The sequence below is a fragment of the Hesperophylax consimilis genome, chromosome 25 (genome assembly GCF_061612785.1).
Source record: "Hesperophylax consimilis isolate HC1 chromosome 25, BYU_Hcon_1.0, whole genome shotgun sequence".
Classification (NCBI taxonomy): domain Eukaryota; kingdom Metazoa; phylum Arthropoda; class Insecta; order Trichoptera; family Limnephilidae; genus Hesperophylax; species Hesperophylax consimilis.
Genome location: NC_142860.1, coordinates 22,537,648 through 22,556,573, shown reverse-complemented (window position 1 = coordinate 22,556,573; position 18,926 = coordinate 22,537,648). Strand labels below are relative to the sequence as shown.

At 37.7% G+C, this 18,926-nt stretch overlaps 1 protein-coding gene across 1 annotated transcript; it reads left to right on the top strand.

The window, feature by feature from the left end:
- The first annotated feature begins 1,849 nt into the window (after positions 1-1,849).
- Positions 1,850-2,521, top strand: LOC149411688 (uncharacterized). Its single transcript, XM_089646719.1, has one exon. The coding sequence runs from the start codon at positions 1,850-1,852 to the stop codon at positions 2,519-2,521; it is 672 nt and encodes a 223-aa protein (XP_089502845.1).
- The last annotated feature ends 16,405 nt before the right edge of the window (positions 2,522-18,926 follow it).

Below are 18,926 nucleotides of genomic sequence, written 5' to 3'. Positions count from 1 at the left end.
CGACAGTTATTCGTTATTCAAAACAGAAATGGCTGCGGGACATATTACAAATTGCCAAAAGCAACTCTTAATTGAGCTTGTAAGCTCCGATAAAGACTTAGTAAGTGGGAATTTTTCACCCACTTTTACATTTGCGGAATCCGCGCGGTAAAACAAAAATTGACAGCTAGACTAAATTTTGACAGCCAATTCCATAGAAACGCCAACAACCTACCACTCGCTGCCCTGTTTCTACTGGTTACACCCAGTAGTTGTCGTGTGGAATGACTTTTGACGTTTGGCGTCGAAGTATGTACCTTCGACCAATTTCGGGAATTGCAACGACGACCAACGTACGTACTTTCGACGGCGATTACGAGCGCCCTCGATTCAGGAATAGAGCCCCAGATGGTATGTAAAGTTTTTGACTACTAAATATGCAGACGTTAAGAGTAAACTAACTTACTTTAACCAGTGATTACCTATGTTTTTATGAGTAAAAAATGAACACTACATTTTAGCCTCCAGTGATTAAAATAAAAACAATCGGAAACAAAAAAGATCAGTAGGTATTGGACAGTTAGGGTCGGGGTGAGGTGTTGATCGGTTACACGGGATAGTCATTATTGCATACCTACTAATATTTCGTCGAACGTGTTCCACTATTATCGTACGAGTAACAGTGCGTGGGGACATAGTTCTATAGTTTCCTATCGTTCGGCGTTGAGCGTTGCAGGTAAATTTGAGTAACTGAAGCTAAAAATACATCATAGCGGATAGCGTGATTTCCCATTAAACCAGTTCCAAATGGCAATAAAAATAATTTCCTGTTAAAAATATAATATTAAAGCTACGTATTTTTATTGCTTGTCTCGATTCTTCACACAATCAAACCTTGTTATGGAAATAATAACACTAAAATTTAAAAAAAAATTGAGTTCATTGACTCAAAATTACAATCATAGACAGACCAACTTTGATCATTTTAAATAATATTAGCATTAAAACGTTATCAGTCAAAGAAAAAAATCGATTATCAAATTTAACTATAATACAAACTAGCAGGTTGTATTATTCTTAACTGTCTTTATAATATTTCTTAAAAAACTCTTTATTTTCACGATCTTTTTATTACAGGTGTATTCTTACTGAAAAATATTAATGACCCTATTCATCATTGAAATGTTTATTAACCCTTTCATCTCCAGTGTTAATTCAAATTAAAATGAACTTTGTGAATTTTTTTACCGTAACGGTAGCGATTTAGAAACGCCATGTTTTTGTTTTCTTATAACTTGTGGTCTTTTCTGTGGCGTCTATTTTTTCCGCTCTGTTAAAATCCTTATTCCCTCCACAACAACGATAAATATCTTGACATTTGCTGATTGCGAGTTTCATAGAATTTCTACCGTCATTGATTAATTAATTTAAGGTGAGATATCAAAATTTTCTACTTGAATTACAAATAGTTTAACGCATAAAGATGTGTTCTATAATAATAACATCAGTTCAATTCACTGTTCACAGTGATTTGCCAGAATATTGTATATGAATTTCAATGTTCATTTAAATTAACACTGGTAGTGACGGACATGTTTTCTACTAGTATGGCGAATTTTTAAAAAGTTATTATCCGAGATTATTTCTGAATGAATTTTAGTTAAAATGTTATTGGTTTGTACCTTAGAGCAAATTATAACTTCATTGCAAATGAGCATTTTTGACATGAAACAGTTATTTTTATTACATTTGTGTTGTTTATTTTACCTTCCTATTTAAAAAATACCCTCTGACATCCAATGTTAATGTTAAAATAATAAACATTGACACAGACTCCCTTATCAACTTCTTTGAGTCGAAACTCGAAACGATGCGTACTGAAAGTAAACTCGCAGTTGAGGCCATTCATCAAAAATTAGACGCGCTGTCAAATGAGTGGAAGGACCAGTACACAAAAATTATGGGATGTGTAACTGTTCTCCAGGAAGAAAATGCCAGCCTAAGACAGGAAATGGAATCAATCAGAGACGCTCAAGATGAAATGGAGCAGCGTAACAGAGTGTGTAACCTAGACATTCACGGCATTCCCGAGGCAAAAGGTGAAAATCTTTTAACATTACTGGAGAGAATGGGGTCCATTATTAACGTCCCGCTTCCAAGTAGCGCTGTGGTGGTGGTGCACCGCGTCGCTCGCGGTCACTCGTCGCCTTCCAACCGTCCACGCAACATAGTCGTCCAGCTTACGACAAAGCGTCTCCGTGATGACGTCATCGCTGCGGTAAGGACTCGCCGCGGCCTCACAACAGACCTACTAGGACTTGGCGCTCCCACCACTAACTTTTATGTTAATGAGCACCTGACAATAAAAAATAAAATACTTTTTGGAAAAACACGTGCCGCTGGAAAAGAAAATGGCTATAAATACATATGGGTGCGGAATGGCAGTATCCTGGCAAAAAGGAATGATCTCTCTCGAGTGGTCACCATTCGTCGTGAGGGAGACCTTAACAGAATTAGGACTCATGATCAACAGAATATGTGACTTCTACAACACACTCGTTACTGCTGCTATCGATGCCAACTCTCTCTCACTACCCTGTACCCTTGTTCACTCGTTTGTTTCATAGAAATTTACTTAATATTTTTGTTTACAGCGCAATACCTACACTATTATATAGCACTATCTTGTCTCTTTCATATTAATTCACATTTTACAATTTTAACATATTTTACACTGAGTAATCTTTGTTTCATAAATAATTTTGATGTTTCATACGTCCTACTCAATGTACCGCTCTCGCGAATGTGGAATAGGTCGAAGGGCACACTTACACTAATAAAATGACCTCATCATCTTTATCTGTTTATTACCAGAACTGCGGTGTTATTAACATTTCATCGAATAACTATGGTGTTATAGTTCTAGTTGAAACGTGGCTAGAAGCAAGTGTTAATACGTCGAATTCATAGATTCACGGTACACGGTGTTCCGACGAGATAGGGACCGTATACTTACTGGTAAGATGGACGGAGGCGGTGTGCTAGTAGCAGTGCGCAAAGAGCTCTCAGCTTCCCGTCTCGATGACTGAGAAAAAAATCAGATTGAACAAATCTTCGTATCTATTCCAGTAAGGTCTCTCAATCTCATCATATGTGCTGTATACATACCTCCTGTCTCGCCAACAAAGTTTTATGATATTTTCTCCAAAAACCTGGAATCCGTTTTTTCATCAGAACCAAATAACATATTTTGTGTTCTAGGAGATCTGAATCTACCTACTCTAACATGGTCATTTTCTGAAGGCTACAATCATGGTCTTGCCTCCACGAACACGGCTACATCGCATACTTTGCTTCAAACAATGGCATTGATGAGCTTACTCCAATATAATAGTATACCAAACCACAACGATAAATTCTTAGATCTTATATTTTATAGTTGCGAAACAAAAGTTACACATAGCGACGACCCTCTCCTTTCAGAGGATAGACACCATCCAGCCCTGAAATTCGAAATATCCTCCGCGATTCAATCAAAAATTAAAAACAACAAAGAACGTAGGCAAAATTTCAGGAAAGCTGATTACGCTAAAATTAATAATGACATTGACTGTATTGATTGGAAGTCTGAAATCGCAAATTTATCAGCAGAAGAAGCAGTAAATCAATTTTATGTAATAATAAACAATGTTATTGATAAGTTTATTCCATTACTGGCACGACGAAATGAAAAATTTCCCATATGGTTTACCCCCGAAATTATTAGGCTATCACGGAAAAAGGACTAAGTCAGGCTCAAATCGAAGATCTACAAAGGTCTTTCTGACTATCGTGAATTTTCCTTCTTACGTGCAACATACAAGAAGTTGTCTAGTGAATCTCGAAAGATATTTTTCGACAACGTCGAAAGTTCATTGCAAAACAATATCAAAAGTTTTTGGTCATACATATCCTCATTAAAGTCGTCCGACGGATATCCTGCTGCTATGTCCTTTGACGGACGTGAATCTAATAATGCCCAGGAAATCTGTAATATGTTCTCTGAATTCTTCAAGTCAACATTTGAACCCTCCTCCGTCAATGACACAATAGACATTGATCAACTTGAATCAGTTCACGACTCAGGACTTGCGCATATTCACACGATTAAACTAACGAAACAAGAAGTGAAATCAAGTTTAAAGTCGCTAGACATAAACAAAGGTGCGGGTCACGAGGGAATTCCGGCGTTTTTCCTTAGATCTGCTGCGTCGTCACTGTGTGTACCGCTTACCATAATATTCAATAAATGTCTGAGTGATGGGGTTTTCCCTGACAGGTGGAAGATGGCCTAAATCATACCGGTCCACAAGGGTGATTCGCGTCAACGAGTGGAAAACTACAGGCCAATATCCATTCTCTCGGCAATCCCTAAACTGTTGGAAAGACTTGTCCATACTAATATATATCCCCAGCTTGCTGCCAAAATTACAGAACAACAACGCGGGTTTGTCAAAGGCAAATCTACCGTGAGTAATTTACTTATTTACTCTAAGTTTTTGTTTACTAGCATGGATCGAGGCCATCAGGTAGATGCAATTTACTGCGATTTCAAAAAGGCTTTTGATAAGGTTGATCACCTTATTCTTATTTAAAAAATCATGTATAACGGAATTAGGGGAAACTTATTACGTTGGTTCATCTCATATTTAACGAAAAGACAGCAAGCTGTATCGTTACGAGGGCATACTTCCGTATGGGAACCAGTTACTTCTGGCGTACCACAGGGATCAATTCTAGGACCGCTTTTATTTACACTTTTTATTAATACAGTTTCTGAATGTTTCATGCATTGTTTATTTCTTTTGTACGCCGATGACATAAAAATATTTGCTATTGTTAGGAATTTAAATGATTGTCTGCTCATCCAACGAGACTTAGTAAGGTTCGAAGCGTTTTGCAATGAAAACAAAATTTACCTAAGTTACAATAAATGTAAACAAATAAGCTTCACTAAAAATCATAAGGCTATTATACACAATTATTATATAGGCAACTATTCACTAGATCGTGTATACTGTATAAGGGATCTTGGCGTACTTTTTGATTCCAAACTTCATTTCGATGCGCACATTAAAAACATTGTGAATAAAGCTTACTGCATGCTAGGCTTTGTTATCAGAAACAGCCACGTATTTCGAAAGCCTGAAACCTACCTTCTGCTTTACTATACGCTGGTCCGTTCTCAACTTGAATACTGCACCTCCATATGGACTTCACTTTACGATATCTATAAAGAAAATATTTAGTATCCAGAAGAAATTTCTGCGTTACCTCAACCACAGAATGAGCGCACCTAAACGGGGATACACAAATATGCTCTCGAAATATAACGTCTCCACTCTTACTAACCGGCGAACTTACCTTGACCTAATGACCTTGTACAAAATCTGTAACAACTTTATCGACTGTCCTGGCTTACTCAATCTAATAAACTTTAAAATACCACCCAGAACGACGAGGCTTAACGACTTATTCCATATTAGCCGGACGCGCACAAATGCTGGTGTCAGAGATCCAATCAGAAGAATGTGCGAATTGTATAATAAAAACCAAAACCTGAAGGATTCCGACATATTCTTTGCTACATATAGTACTTTTGGTAGGAAATTGAAGTCTGTTTTACTATAAAAAAAGAAGAAAATGTGTACTTACTTCATTCCTTATACTCTTTAAGTACTTTTTTTATGATTTATCTCTAAACTTGTATAAAAAATATTTATACACTTTTATTTGATACTGAGCATTATCTATATACAAAATAATTTTACCTTATTTACATGTAAAAAATATTTAAAATTGTTATCTACCAGTCAATCAGTGAGAAATAGTTAGGATGCAGGCGAATTCTCAAGTTATTGTTTTAAAAAATTATCTTTTAATTACTGTTTGTATCTGTGTTTTCTCCTTAAATAAATAAATATAAAAAAAATCCAAATTAACATAGAATAATTTACCAAAAAAAAAATATATTTGTGGAAACAATAATGTGGATGTGAAAGAGTTAACGGATTTAAAATATTATTCAGACAGCGGCTCGTTATAAAAAAAGATATGTGATACTTTGGTGCATTTGGGCGACGAACTACGTAATTAATTAAATATCAATCTTCAGACATTTTGGTATTTATAAAGATGTAAAAAATGTTAAGAAATAATGCAACGAGAGAAAGAAACACAGCTAATTTGATAGTCGTTGTGTAACATTTGGTCCAGTTTTTATGTAAGTGCACGTTTTTAGGAAAAAAAATTTTAAGTACGTTGTACCTACAATGAACCAACTAACGTTTTACTATAAAAAAACTGTAACATGTATGCTACACTAGTTTGTAAGAACTATTCCTTTTAGACACTGGCAAGACACGCGCATGCATTCCAGTGAGGCGACAAACAAGATCTTGCCAGTGAAGAAATAATCAGCAAAGCTAATTATGTACAAATACAGGGTTTTCTAATAAGAGATGTTATTTTGAATAACCCGCTATTTCAGTAGATGTTACTTATAAAGCTATCATTTTCTGATGTTTGATAAGTAAAAACTACGCAATTAATAAAAATGCAACAATACACGCTTCAACAACGCATTGAAATTATTAAAATTCACTTGAGTGAATCAAATGCAAACCATCTTGATTGATGAGGCCCATTTCTACCTCGGTGGCTTCGTCAACAAGCAAAATTGTCGCATTTGGGGATCGGAAAACCCAAGAGTTATTGTTAAAAAGCCTCTCTATCCTCAACGTGTGACTGTTTGGTGCGTTTTATGGTCCGGCGGAGTCATTGGACCTTACTTTTTCGAAAATGAGGCTGGAGCAACAGTTAAGGTGAATGGATTGCGCTATCGAGAGATAATTAATAATTTTTAATGCCGGAATTGGATGGTATTGATCTGGACAACGTTTACTTTTAACAAGACACTGCTACGTACCACACAAGCAACGAAACCATTGATCTTTTACGATTGAATATCAAAATTACACCTCTTATTGGAAAACCCTGTAGTTATGAAAGGTGACACTAAAGTTATTATTCCATCGAAAAATGCTCTCATTGACGGCCTCCGTGGTAAATCCGAAGGTCGCGAGTTCTTATCCTGGCGTGCTCTAGAAAATTTTATACGATGAATTTGTGTTATTTCATCATTTATCCATTTAAAATAATAAGTAGTATACTTGCGGCACGTTCCAGAGTGGAAGATACTCTTAGTATAGCCCAGGTGTAAGATCACCATTCAGAATTGGAACGTTGCTTGAAATGACTTTGGCCGTGTTTAGTGACCAAATCTGAATAGCCAGGTACTCTTCTACCTTCGTCTTCCCCATCTCCTTCCCATCTCCACTACTTTCAGCCTCACAACATACCCCAATTGGGGATGCCATAGTCTCACTGGCTCCAGATGGTTGTGAGTAGTTGTGAAAAATCAGTTCCTGTTTTGAAAATTGCTGGTTAAGTATTTTTCTAATAAAAGTATAAGAAAATTATGAACAAACACTCCCAATTTGGAAATGACGCTTTAATTCAAAGCAAATCCGAGTTACAGATTGAAATCAGTATTTTTAATGATATAGAATGAAAAGAGCAGGAAATATTGCTCTCGTCCTGGCTGTCGCCCTGTGGTACAGCGCACTCCCATATGATAGATGGAAAGTTTCCCTCGATCCACAAGTGCTTAGTGTTATTGTGTTTAAATTTTTATTTTCTGTTTTCACATAAATTTTACAGTATCCATCATCAGGGATAATTGACTAATCGTTAATAAGCGGTAATTTGAGTGAAATTGTAATTACACATCTGCCCTGATGATGGACACTGCATCGTTGTCCGAAAAGTTGGCTCCTGAAGGAGGTAGCGCAACACGGCATAATACCCCAAAAAAATCACTATAATACTTTTGACCGTGAAAATCTCAAATCAACCATGAATTTATTTAAATCATCAGAGAGGATGGATGTTGGCCTTTTTGTAAAAAAAAATCATTGGGTAAAACGAAGCATTAAGTATTCATTATTATTAATTTATTATTAACATTTTAACTTTTCACTTTATAATCCTGAACCACCATAAGCCAAGAAGTCAGCTGGCTGAAAAACAAATATTATATTGTGATACCTTGTTAGCGTCTTGAAGCAGCAAGCCCGGCTCTCCATACACAGTCAGCAATAATAAAAATATTGCCAGCTTTTTTTTCTTTTATTGTTGCTGATCCTCGTTGTTATAGTGGCGAGAAATAAGATGTCAGGGGTTGCAAACTGTTAATTTATTTTAAAAATATTTTTTGATATTAACTTACCTCTCAGCTGACACTAAGTAACTACGTTTCCCGAAGGGGTATGCCTACCCCTTCAGGACAGGATGCAATTTCCCTAAACGCACGATTGGTATGCACTGGTGTTAAGAACATACACTTTCATTACAGAATTATTTTTTGGGATTTTGTATATTTTTATTTATGTATTCACTAACTCTTTTAGAGGCTTTTATATACAAATAGCAAAAATTATACATTTTGTATTATACACAACTAAACTGCTTCAGTAACCATCTTTTGTGATTGTTATGTGATAAATTGAAGACTGACTCTGTATAATTACTTCGCTTCAAGTATTCTGGGCAATGAGGAATACATATGATAGTTAGTCCCAGAATTTCGGCACAGAAATAAATCCCGTAGAAATTCCTAATTAAAAATTTCATGGGATAATAAATCTTATCTTCATTGTGATATATATTGACCATATTTATTATAGCATTAAATTCCTAACTAAATATTTTTACAATATTTATTTCTGTCAAAATATATTTTGACTACATTGATTATTGTCAAAATATATTTTTACCGTATTTATTATTTTCTAAATATATTTTGACCATATTGATTATTGTCAAAATATATTTTTAACATATGTATATCAAAATATATTTTGACCATATTGATTATTTCAAAATATATTTTACCATATTTTGAGTGTCAAAATATATTTTGACCATTTTGATTATTTCAAAATATATTTTATCATATTTTTTAGTGTCAAAATATATTTTAACCATATTAATTATTGTCAAAACATATTTTTACCATATTTACTATTGTCAAAATATATATTTTGACAATATTTGTTTTCCCATTAAATTCCTAACTAAATATTTCACACCCCATCAGAACATTCTCGCTTATTATAAAGTTTAGTTAACACATTTAATATGATCTCTCCGGATGAGATTATTCATCTCCTCGTCTGTGTTTATTTATTCCTCATTCTGTATTCACAGGGGTGCTATTATACGGCATTAGAGCGCATTTTCCTGGGTGCGTGATGTCCGTGATAAATAATAGCCAGCGTTTACTGCCGCAAAAAACGAGTTATGTGAATCTAATTTATCAAAACACATCAGACGAGATTTGAGAAGAAAAAAGCTGGGTGGTATTTACTAGACTTTCTAATTCGAAGATTACTTGACCACATCACATTTTTTTTAATAATTTCCCTTAGGGCCTATGTTATCTTTGGTGATGTCGTGTTCAGGGTCTTTTTAAAAGAATGAAGGAGAGGAATTATTGGTAAGGAAAAGGAAAATCAGTGTGTCCAAGAGAAAAAGAAATATGAATCTATCCATCCCGCTGCAGTGCAAGGCGATGAATCGAGAGAGACTAACTAGCTGGAGAGGTCAAAGAGCCTCTCTAAACCCGCTCGCCACGCATCTGGTGTGCGGGCGCATCCACCGCAAACACATGTCATCCTATAAACCCTGACACCCTTACTTAGTCACACAAACGTAGCGAACCACTGGGGGTTACCTATGGCAGAACTGTTGATTATCCAATGGCATACCAGCCTCCCTTTAAATTACCCCAGAGGCGCTGTACAAAACTCAAAGGAAAATAAGAATTCTATTATTTTTACAATTTTGTATTTAAAAGTTCTTTTGGTACATTAAACGCATCAAGAAAAAGCAAATACAATGAATGCATATAAAATATAGTAGGTACCAGGTTTGGAGGATTGGTTTTCATTGCCAGTTTAAATGGATTGATGGCTAAATGATTCTGCGGTTCTCCAAATCCGCTGAATCCGAGGTTGCGTGATTAATTTTAGTGTGAAATATCGAGAATTTGGATAATTCTAATTTAGTATTTTAACAAAACTTAGTTATAATAATTTACGAACAAATAATCGCGTACGCTAGACGAGGTTTAGGGTCAATCCGACGGCAAGACTGCTGAAGACAGAATGATCTTATACACCGCGCGGGGTATCGTGAGCGGTTTTACAATGATACCAACCTCACAAGAATGTGGGTAAAAATAATATTGTATTTATTTTCGGGAGATGCAAACTCCCTATAACTTACCCCACACAGGTATAGTAAGTATATTATAATAAAGTTATTACTTTTATGTGTGTTATGGCTTATTAAAGTAAAACTTTAAAAAGCCATAACAGCTTATTAAATTCAATATAATCTGTTCCGTAACGCCAATTGCTTTTGACAGGCCGTGTACTAACCAATCGTATCGTCAGAATTTGAACTGTGTAGTTTAAGTTCGCACAAGTCAGCTAAAACGACGGAAAGCCGTGAGCCGAGCCAGTTGAAAAAACACCGTTCGTCCCGCCAAATCTCGATCGCCGGTTGTCTAATCGGAATAATCCTAAGACGTATTTTTATCGCAATTAACTTTAAAACAACAAGTGCTAAAGAACCACCAGTTCAGTTCCAGTGCTGACAGATGAGGCTGATGCAGATTTCACCATCATTTCACCGGTAAGTTGCTTGTGAAGTAACGTTACGCATTGTGTTTCCGCATTCGCCTGTCAAAAACCATATAATTAATTTATTTGTTATCTGTGTGGAATAGCCCTTGAGTCGGCTATTCCAACCCCTGTTCGTTTTTCGAACATTTTTGGTGCCGAAACTAGGGAACTTTAAGATTATAATCTATCTATGCCAAAACGGATAGTGCTGTAGAATGTTTCTTAAATTTTGAATAATAATCAATTCGAACAGTAATTAGGTAGGTACCTAGCTCTTGAGTATTTACGACCTACCGCGCATATAATTATAATAGATTAAATTATTATCATTTATTTCGTTTCGTTTTTGGGTACGTTTCCAATCGCATTTATTCAACATGGCCCCAGCCATTCAAACATTGCGCCGGAAACGGACATTAGCGAATAATAGGTTAGTCAAGACACATGAAATAGCAAAAAGCGCTTTGCACGATGCAACTAAGTGCAACTTACTGTTAGCGCATTATACTACTCTGGAAAAGATAGTTCTTGAATTTGAAACGTCTCACGCGGAAATATTAGCTTTAGATGACACAAACGAAAGTAATGAGGATAAAATTCGCGAAACCTTTGACGAGATGTATTATCAAATTGTCGAAATTTACCAGGAGTTAACCAGTCAGCCTCTCGATTGTAAGACCGCGAATGCGTGCACAAACGTTAAATTACCAAAAATAAACATTCCAATATTTTCTGGAAATGTCAAGCAATGGCCCGAATTTTACGACATGTTTAACGCTCTGATTCATGAAAACAAATCTTTATCCAACATCGAACGCATGCAGTATTTGTTCTCATGTTTATCTGGAGAAGCTTTAGGGTTAATTCGGACATTTCCAGTACAAGGAGCTCACTACGTTGAAGCATATCAAAGATTAATCGCGCGCTATCGTAATGCGCGTGAACTCGCCTTTACGTGTTGGCGGGAAATGCTAAATTTAAATTTTCCGCCCAACGATCCTTTTGAATTCCGTCGCGTGTTCGATATATTTAACGAGGATTTAACAATTTTAAAGGAATTGGATCTCCCAACGGACAAATGGGACTTCGTGCTTTGTTATTTAATTCTATCGAAATTAGATTCACCTACAAGATGCGCATTTGAACAACTGCAATCTCCTACCGAGCTGCCTTCATATTTGAAACTCAAAGAGTTTCTTTACAACAAATGCGAAGCTCTTGTACGAGACTTACATTTTTCGACTCGCGATAGCAGTACTATTGACAAACCTCTTGCACGGAACTTTAATCAGGCTGCCAAAAAACGCACTTCAGCGCTTCTTTGCGATCTTAAGAAAGGACAGTCTGAAACAAATAGGTCCTCGACCTTCACCACTTACCTGAAGTGCTCCTGTTGCGGGGAAGACCACTCCATTTCCAAGTGCAAGGTATTTGCACTCAAGTCAGTTCAGGATCGCCTACAGTTTGCTCAATCACACCGTTGGTGTTTCAATTGTCTTCATTCTTCTCATTATCTCAAAGATTGTAAATCTTTGTTTACATGTCAAAAATGTCAGCAAAAACACCATACTTTGCTCCATCGAGACGAAAATGCTTCTTTGGAAGATCAGCATCAACACTCCACGACGTCTACGGACCCGGAGACTTCTTTTTCCGACTCTAAAATTCAGGTCCTCACCAATTTAGGAGACAAGTACATAGTACTATTGTCAACAGCCAATGTTGGCATTCGCGATTCATCCGGCCGTTTCCAAACCTTTCGCGCATTGATCGATTCGGGCAGTCAAGCTCACTTCATCACCGATTGCGCTGCGGAGCTCGTAGGCATCCCTCGTCAAGCCAGTTCTCAGAGAGTTAGCGGCTTAGGCCAATCTTCCGCAACCACGTCGGGAGTCATTCAATTAGAGATCGGTGTTAAGGGACGGGTTCTCTTCAACATCAAGGCACTTACGCTGCCTAGTATCTGCGGCAACATGCCAACTGTTCGTCTAGATAAGTCATCGTGGCATCAGTTGAGAAACTTGCCTCTTGCCGATCCTGACTGTCACAAACCGGGACCGATTGATCTTCTTCTGGGTGCTGAGGTTTTCTCTTCTCTTCTGAGACCTGGTAATGTGAATGGTGGTCCACGTCAGCCATCAGCTTTCAATTCTGCATTTGGTTGGCTTCTTCTAGGTTCAGTTGGTTCGGACACTGCTCACGAAACGAAATCTTTCATCGTTACTAACGAGGACCGGCTTCACGAAGAGGTCCAGTGACTGTGGGAGTTAGACACCATTCCCCAGTCTTCACACCTTACTCCTGAGGAACAACTTTGTGAACAAATGTACTGCACTGACCACTCACGGGACGGATCTTCGGGAAGATACATCGTATCCTTGCCTTTCCGAGAAAGGGGAAGGGATATCTCTTTCCCAGGGTCGCGTGAGATCGCTTTACGCAGATTCCATTCACTCGAGCGCAAACTCATAGCAAATCCAACCTTACGTGAACAATATTCTGCTTTCATGACTGATTATTTACACAGTGGTCATATGACTCGTGTTTCTGGAAAAGATTTGCACAAGGGAAAGTATCATATACCTCATCATTGCATTCTTCGTCCAGGCAGCGCTAGCACTAAGTTAAGAGTGGTTTTCGACGCCTCAGCGACAGATGTGAACGGATCCTCGTTAAATGATACCTTGCTTATCGGTCCAAAGCTTCAAAAGAACCTGCTGGAGCTTTTGCTGAAATTCCGTATACCATCGGTAGTGTTTACTGCTGATGTACGACAAATGTATCGCCAAATATTGGTTCAAGAACCAGATCGCGCTTTCCAAAGAATATTTTGGCGTTTTCAGTCGTCAGAACCCATCCAAGAGTACTAACTAAACACTGTAACCTATGGTGTCTCCTCTGCCCCATTTTTGGCTTGTCGTACTGTCAAACAGTTGACCAAAGATGAAGGTTATGATTTACCGCTAGCGCGTCGTGTGCTAACTTCGGATATTTACATAGATGACATCGTCACCGGTTGTAACAGCTTAGAACAAGCTCAACAAACGAAAACCGAAGTTATCGAGCTGTTCAAACGAGGTCAATTCGAATTGCGGAAGTGGGCTAGTAACAAACCAGAATTACTCGCCGATCTGCCTCCGGAATACTGCCTCAATGACTTGGTGTCCATGGATGTTGATAACTCTCACATTCTCAAGGTATTGGGATTAAAGTGGGAGCCACGACATGATACATTTTCATTCGAAGTCCTGTGCCTCGATCGCGAGTGTACTAAACGCACTATCCTCAGTGAAGTCGCTCGGGTTTTTGACCCTCTCGGTTTTCTATGCCCTTTGACGTTTTTCGCCAAATCCCTAGTACAAAAGTTGTGGGTTCTAAAGGTTGGGTGGGATGACACCCCCCCTGTTGACATTGTTCGTCAATGGGATCGTTATACTAAACAATTACCGCTCTTGAAGTCGTTTGAAATCCCTCGATGGGTGTCATTCCCTCACATGGAGTCGTGTCAACTTCATGGCTTCTCAGATAGTTCGGAACTTGGATATGGCGCGGTAGTTTACTTGCGAATCACGGATGTTGACGATAAAGTCCAAATATATTTGGTTTGCGCCAAATCTCGAGTCGCCCCAACAAAAAAGATTTCGTTGCCTCGCCTTGAACTGTGTGCGGCAGTTCTTCTAGCAGATCTATTAAAATTCGTCAAAGATTTATACGTACCATTGCTTCCGATCTCCAATACCTTTGCGTGGTCGGATTCAACCATCGTGCTCGCTTGGTTACGTTCTCCTTCGTGTCGCTGGAAGACTTTCGTAGCTAACCGTGTCAGTCACATTCGAGATACCCTCGAAGGGACTTCTTGGCATCATCGTCTGGAGATAATCCAGCGGATGTCGCTTCTCGTGGTCAATCTCCAGCCGATCTGATCGATAACACGTTATGGTGGGCGGGGCCTTCGTGGCTGATCCAGTCATCCGATTCTTGGCCGTCTTTCGATGGCAATGTCGACGAAATTGAACTTCACTCTGAGGAACGAGTTCGATCGTTATTTGTCCAACAGGACGAAAATCTGGTGGACCTATTACTAGTTAAATTTTCTTCGATTCGGAAAATCCAATGCATTCTCGGTTACTGTCTTAGATTCATCTACAACCTACAGAATAAAGAATCTCGTCGTTTGTATCTTCCATTAAACCGTGCCGAAATTCACACTTCACTTTTGACAGTTGTTAAACGCACTCAACATGTACATTTTAATGATGATATCACGCGCTTGAAAAAGGGCAACCTTATGTCGAAACAAATGCGGAAGCTTAATCCCTTCATTGACGACCACGGTGTGCTCAGGGTGGGTGGCAGGTTATCACGATCTGGGCTTGAATTCGAGCATAAACATCCTGCCCTACTTCCTCGCGAATCTAAGCTTACTTCTCTTGTGATAGACGCTGTACATCGAGAACATTGTCACCCAGGCATTAACACAATGCAATATTTCTTGACACAGCAGTTCTGGATTCTGTCCCCCAAGCGCGCCATCAGACATTGTCTGTCAAGGTGTATACAATGTTATCGCATAAATCCAGCACCTCTAGAACCTTTCATGAGTGACCTACCCGCCGCTCGCGTGAATCAGGTCAAACCATTCTCGATTGTGGGCATTGATTACGGTGGTCCGTTTCGTATAAAGGCCGGCAACCATCGCGGCGCTAAGATAAACAAGGCTTATCTTTGCTTATTCGTCTGTTTTACCACCAAGGCTCTACATCTTGAAGTCGCTTCTGACCTGTCTTCCGAAGCTTTTATTGCAGCGCTACGTCGATTTGTAGGTCGACGAGGTCGTGTAAACGTCATACACTGAGATTGCGGCACAAATTTCGTTGGAGCTAAGACTCAGCTCAATTCTTTTATGCAGACTGCTTCACAGTCAGAACAAATTAAGTTCCGTTTCAATCCTCCATCGAGTCCCCATTTCGGTGGCGTATGGGAGATTCAGGTTAAATCGGTTAAAACTCATCTCTATCGCTTAATCGGTAACCAAACGTTAACTTTCGAGGAGCTGACGACACTATTCGTGCAGATTGAGGCCATGCTTAACTCTCGGCCTCTTTACCCGATGAGTTCTGACCCAAACGATTTACGCGTGTTGACTCCAGGTCATTTTTTGACTTTGGAACCCTTGACTTCCGTGCCGGACGAGGATTATACTAATCTAAAAATCAACCGTCTGAGTCGCTGGCAACTCATTCAACGTTTCCAACGGGATTTTTGGAAACGTTGGAAGTTTCAATATCTCCAATCGCTAACTCAGCGCGCCAAGTGGACCAAAGATTGCAACTCACTGTCTGTGAATGATGTAGTGATAATCCGACTCGAAAATACTGTCCCTTTGCACTGGCCTCTCGCGCGAGTCGACAAATTGCACCCAGGTCCCGACGGCGTTGTGCGAATCGCTACGGTTCGTACATCGAATGGTTCTCTTCTCACGAGACCATTAACCAAATTATGTCCATTGCCTAGTCAATGTGACTAATCATCTTCGCTTCCGCGGCGCATTCTCTCTTATCGATTTTCGTTAGTCTTATTTTCATTATTTTCTTTTCTTATCATTTTCATTATTATTATTAATACATGTATTTTTTTCTTTTCTTTTTCTTCTCTCTTTTCACTGTTCTTCATTCACGCAACGTTTCACAGCATTGCCCGTTTTTGGTTTCTACATTTTCTTTAAAATACACGTTGTTGTATTTTGGTGGGCGGAATGTTCCGTAACGCCAATTGCTTTTGACAGGCCGTGTACTAACCAATCGTGTCGTCAGAATTTGAACTGTGTAGTTTAAGTTCGCACAAGTCAGCTAAAACGACGGAAAGCCGTGAGCCGAGCCAGTTGAAAAAACACCGTTCGTCCCGCCAAATCTCGATCGCCGGTTGTCTAATCGGAATAATCCTAAGACGTATTTTTATCGCAATTTACTTTAAAACAACAAGTGCTAAAGAACCACCAGTTCAGTTCCAGTGCTGACAGATGAGGCTGATGCAGATTTCACCATCATTTCACCGGTAAGTTGCTTGTGAAGTAACGTTACGCATTGTGTTTCCGCATTTGCCTGTCAAAAACCATATAATTAATTTATTTGTTATCTGTGTGGAATAGCCCTTGAGTCGGCTATTCCAACCCCTGTTCGTTTTTCGAACATAATCAGTAGGTACATAAACAATTTCCAGTATCATGATATATGACAACTGTCGATTATCTCGCATTAAAATAATTTCAAAATCAAAACATAGCCGTAATTTTGGAGCTAAGGAAAATACTGACCATTGAAAATTTGACCACTAGAAGACTATGGAGCAAATAACATAAACAATCTTTCAACCTTTTTGGTTTAAGGCGATGCGCTACGTCGTGCAATATTTTAAATTGAGCCGCTATCAATAACAACCCTTACATAGATGGCGATAAGGTTTAAATTCCCGCTTGACACCATCCGCCTGTTTTGATTTATGCAAGAAAAAAACATGGCCAAAAAGTGCCTTTTATTTTATTTTGTGGATGTTCAGGCAACAATATTAAAATTTTTTCCGATCATTTTATAAATAACTTAATTTGCCATATTATACAATAAAATCAAAACCGAAAATGGGTTTGTAAGTAGGAGATTTTGAACTTTAAAGCAGTTTTTATAGGCCTTATACATTATTTTTTTCTGGGCTTATAAAAAGACTTATATAAAAAATACTCGTTTATTTCAAAGGCCAATTTGTATTCTACTCGCAGTATTTAATTAAAGTATCTGAAACATTTCTAGGCGACCAAATTTTCAAACCAAAAACACATGATTTTGCATTACTACGTATGGCATCGCCTTAAATTAGAACAGAGAAATATAACATTTATATTAATTAGTATTATAATATAATATCTGCAAAACATTCAACAATCCACGAGATGTAAACATTTTCAAATATACCTTTACATATAAAATCAAACTTGCCGAATTAATCACTGTTCTTATTGTTTATTTGTTCTATTGTTTATATCGTTGAGTACCGATGAATAATTTCTCTATCCTTATACGTAATTAATGAAACATAATTGGTTTATCATTTATTTATTTTATCTACAACATATTTAACTTATAAGGACGGGTTGTTTCACAGAATTTGAACAATTCGTCAAATTTCAAAGATAATTTTCAAGTTCTGTGAAAGTTCTATTCAAATTCCGTTATTTCATCATCATGGGCCAGTTACTTCACCGAACTGAAATAAGAACAGAACTTGTAAATGAGCTGTTGATGAAATGATCAAATTCTCTGAAACAACCTTGAGTAACTGTTTGATTCCTAAACTTAATAAAATAAAATTGAAATAAAGATGCGTCTTTGGGTAATGCTGTAAAACACTTTTATTCAAAAATTTTATGAAACTTTCCAATAAACTACCAAAATTTTGTATAAGAACGTTGAAAAACTAATTTGACCGCTTGATGCCTTCTCAAACCCAACATCAGCCTAATATCTATGCGGGTGTTAATCAAACATCCTGTACCTTTTTTTATTAAATATTTAAATGATTCGATCGATACCCACATGGAGATAGAAACCAGGAGTTCCGTCAATCAAGAGATAATAATGCATTTATAACAAGAAAAGATCGAACTTCTTCTTGAAACTTATATTTTTAGAAATGTGTCCCCAGAAGAAATGTTTCATAATTTTACAATATTTCAAAATATCCCTAACATGTTTTTTGGTGTTCTGCAAGGTCCCTATTTGGTGCTTCTTTTAATCGTTCTTTAAAAGTCATATTACAAGCTCCTGTCTTCCAAAGCAAGTTGTCCAGACTGCAAGTCCGGGACTAACAAGATCTCATATTATAATGTGTTTTTGAAACTTCTGTCCGTCATATTCTTGATGGTTTCAAACGTCTTACTTCTACCAAGCCTTCTCTTCCCCGGAGAGAGGCTTGGCAGATCTGGAACCCAATTCAGTAGAAATTGTTAATAAGAGCTTTTAAACGAATTTGTATTATGGTATTGTAGTACAATCATACCACGCCGTACACAGGAAATTATTGTACGTCATTTATATCACCCACTAAAGAGATACACCAATAAAAGTTCGTTGTCCAAAAATAAGTTCATTTTTTAAAGTGTTCATA

Excerpts from the sequence above, each read along its gene's own strand:
- LOC149411688 (XM_089646719.1), top strand. The coding sequence starts at position 1,850 with ATGCGTACTGAAAGTAAACTCGCAGTTGAGGCCATTCATCAAAAATTA.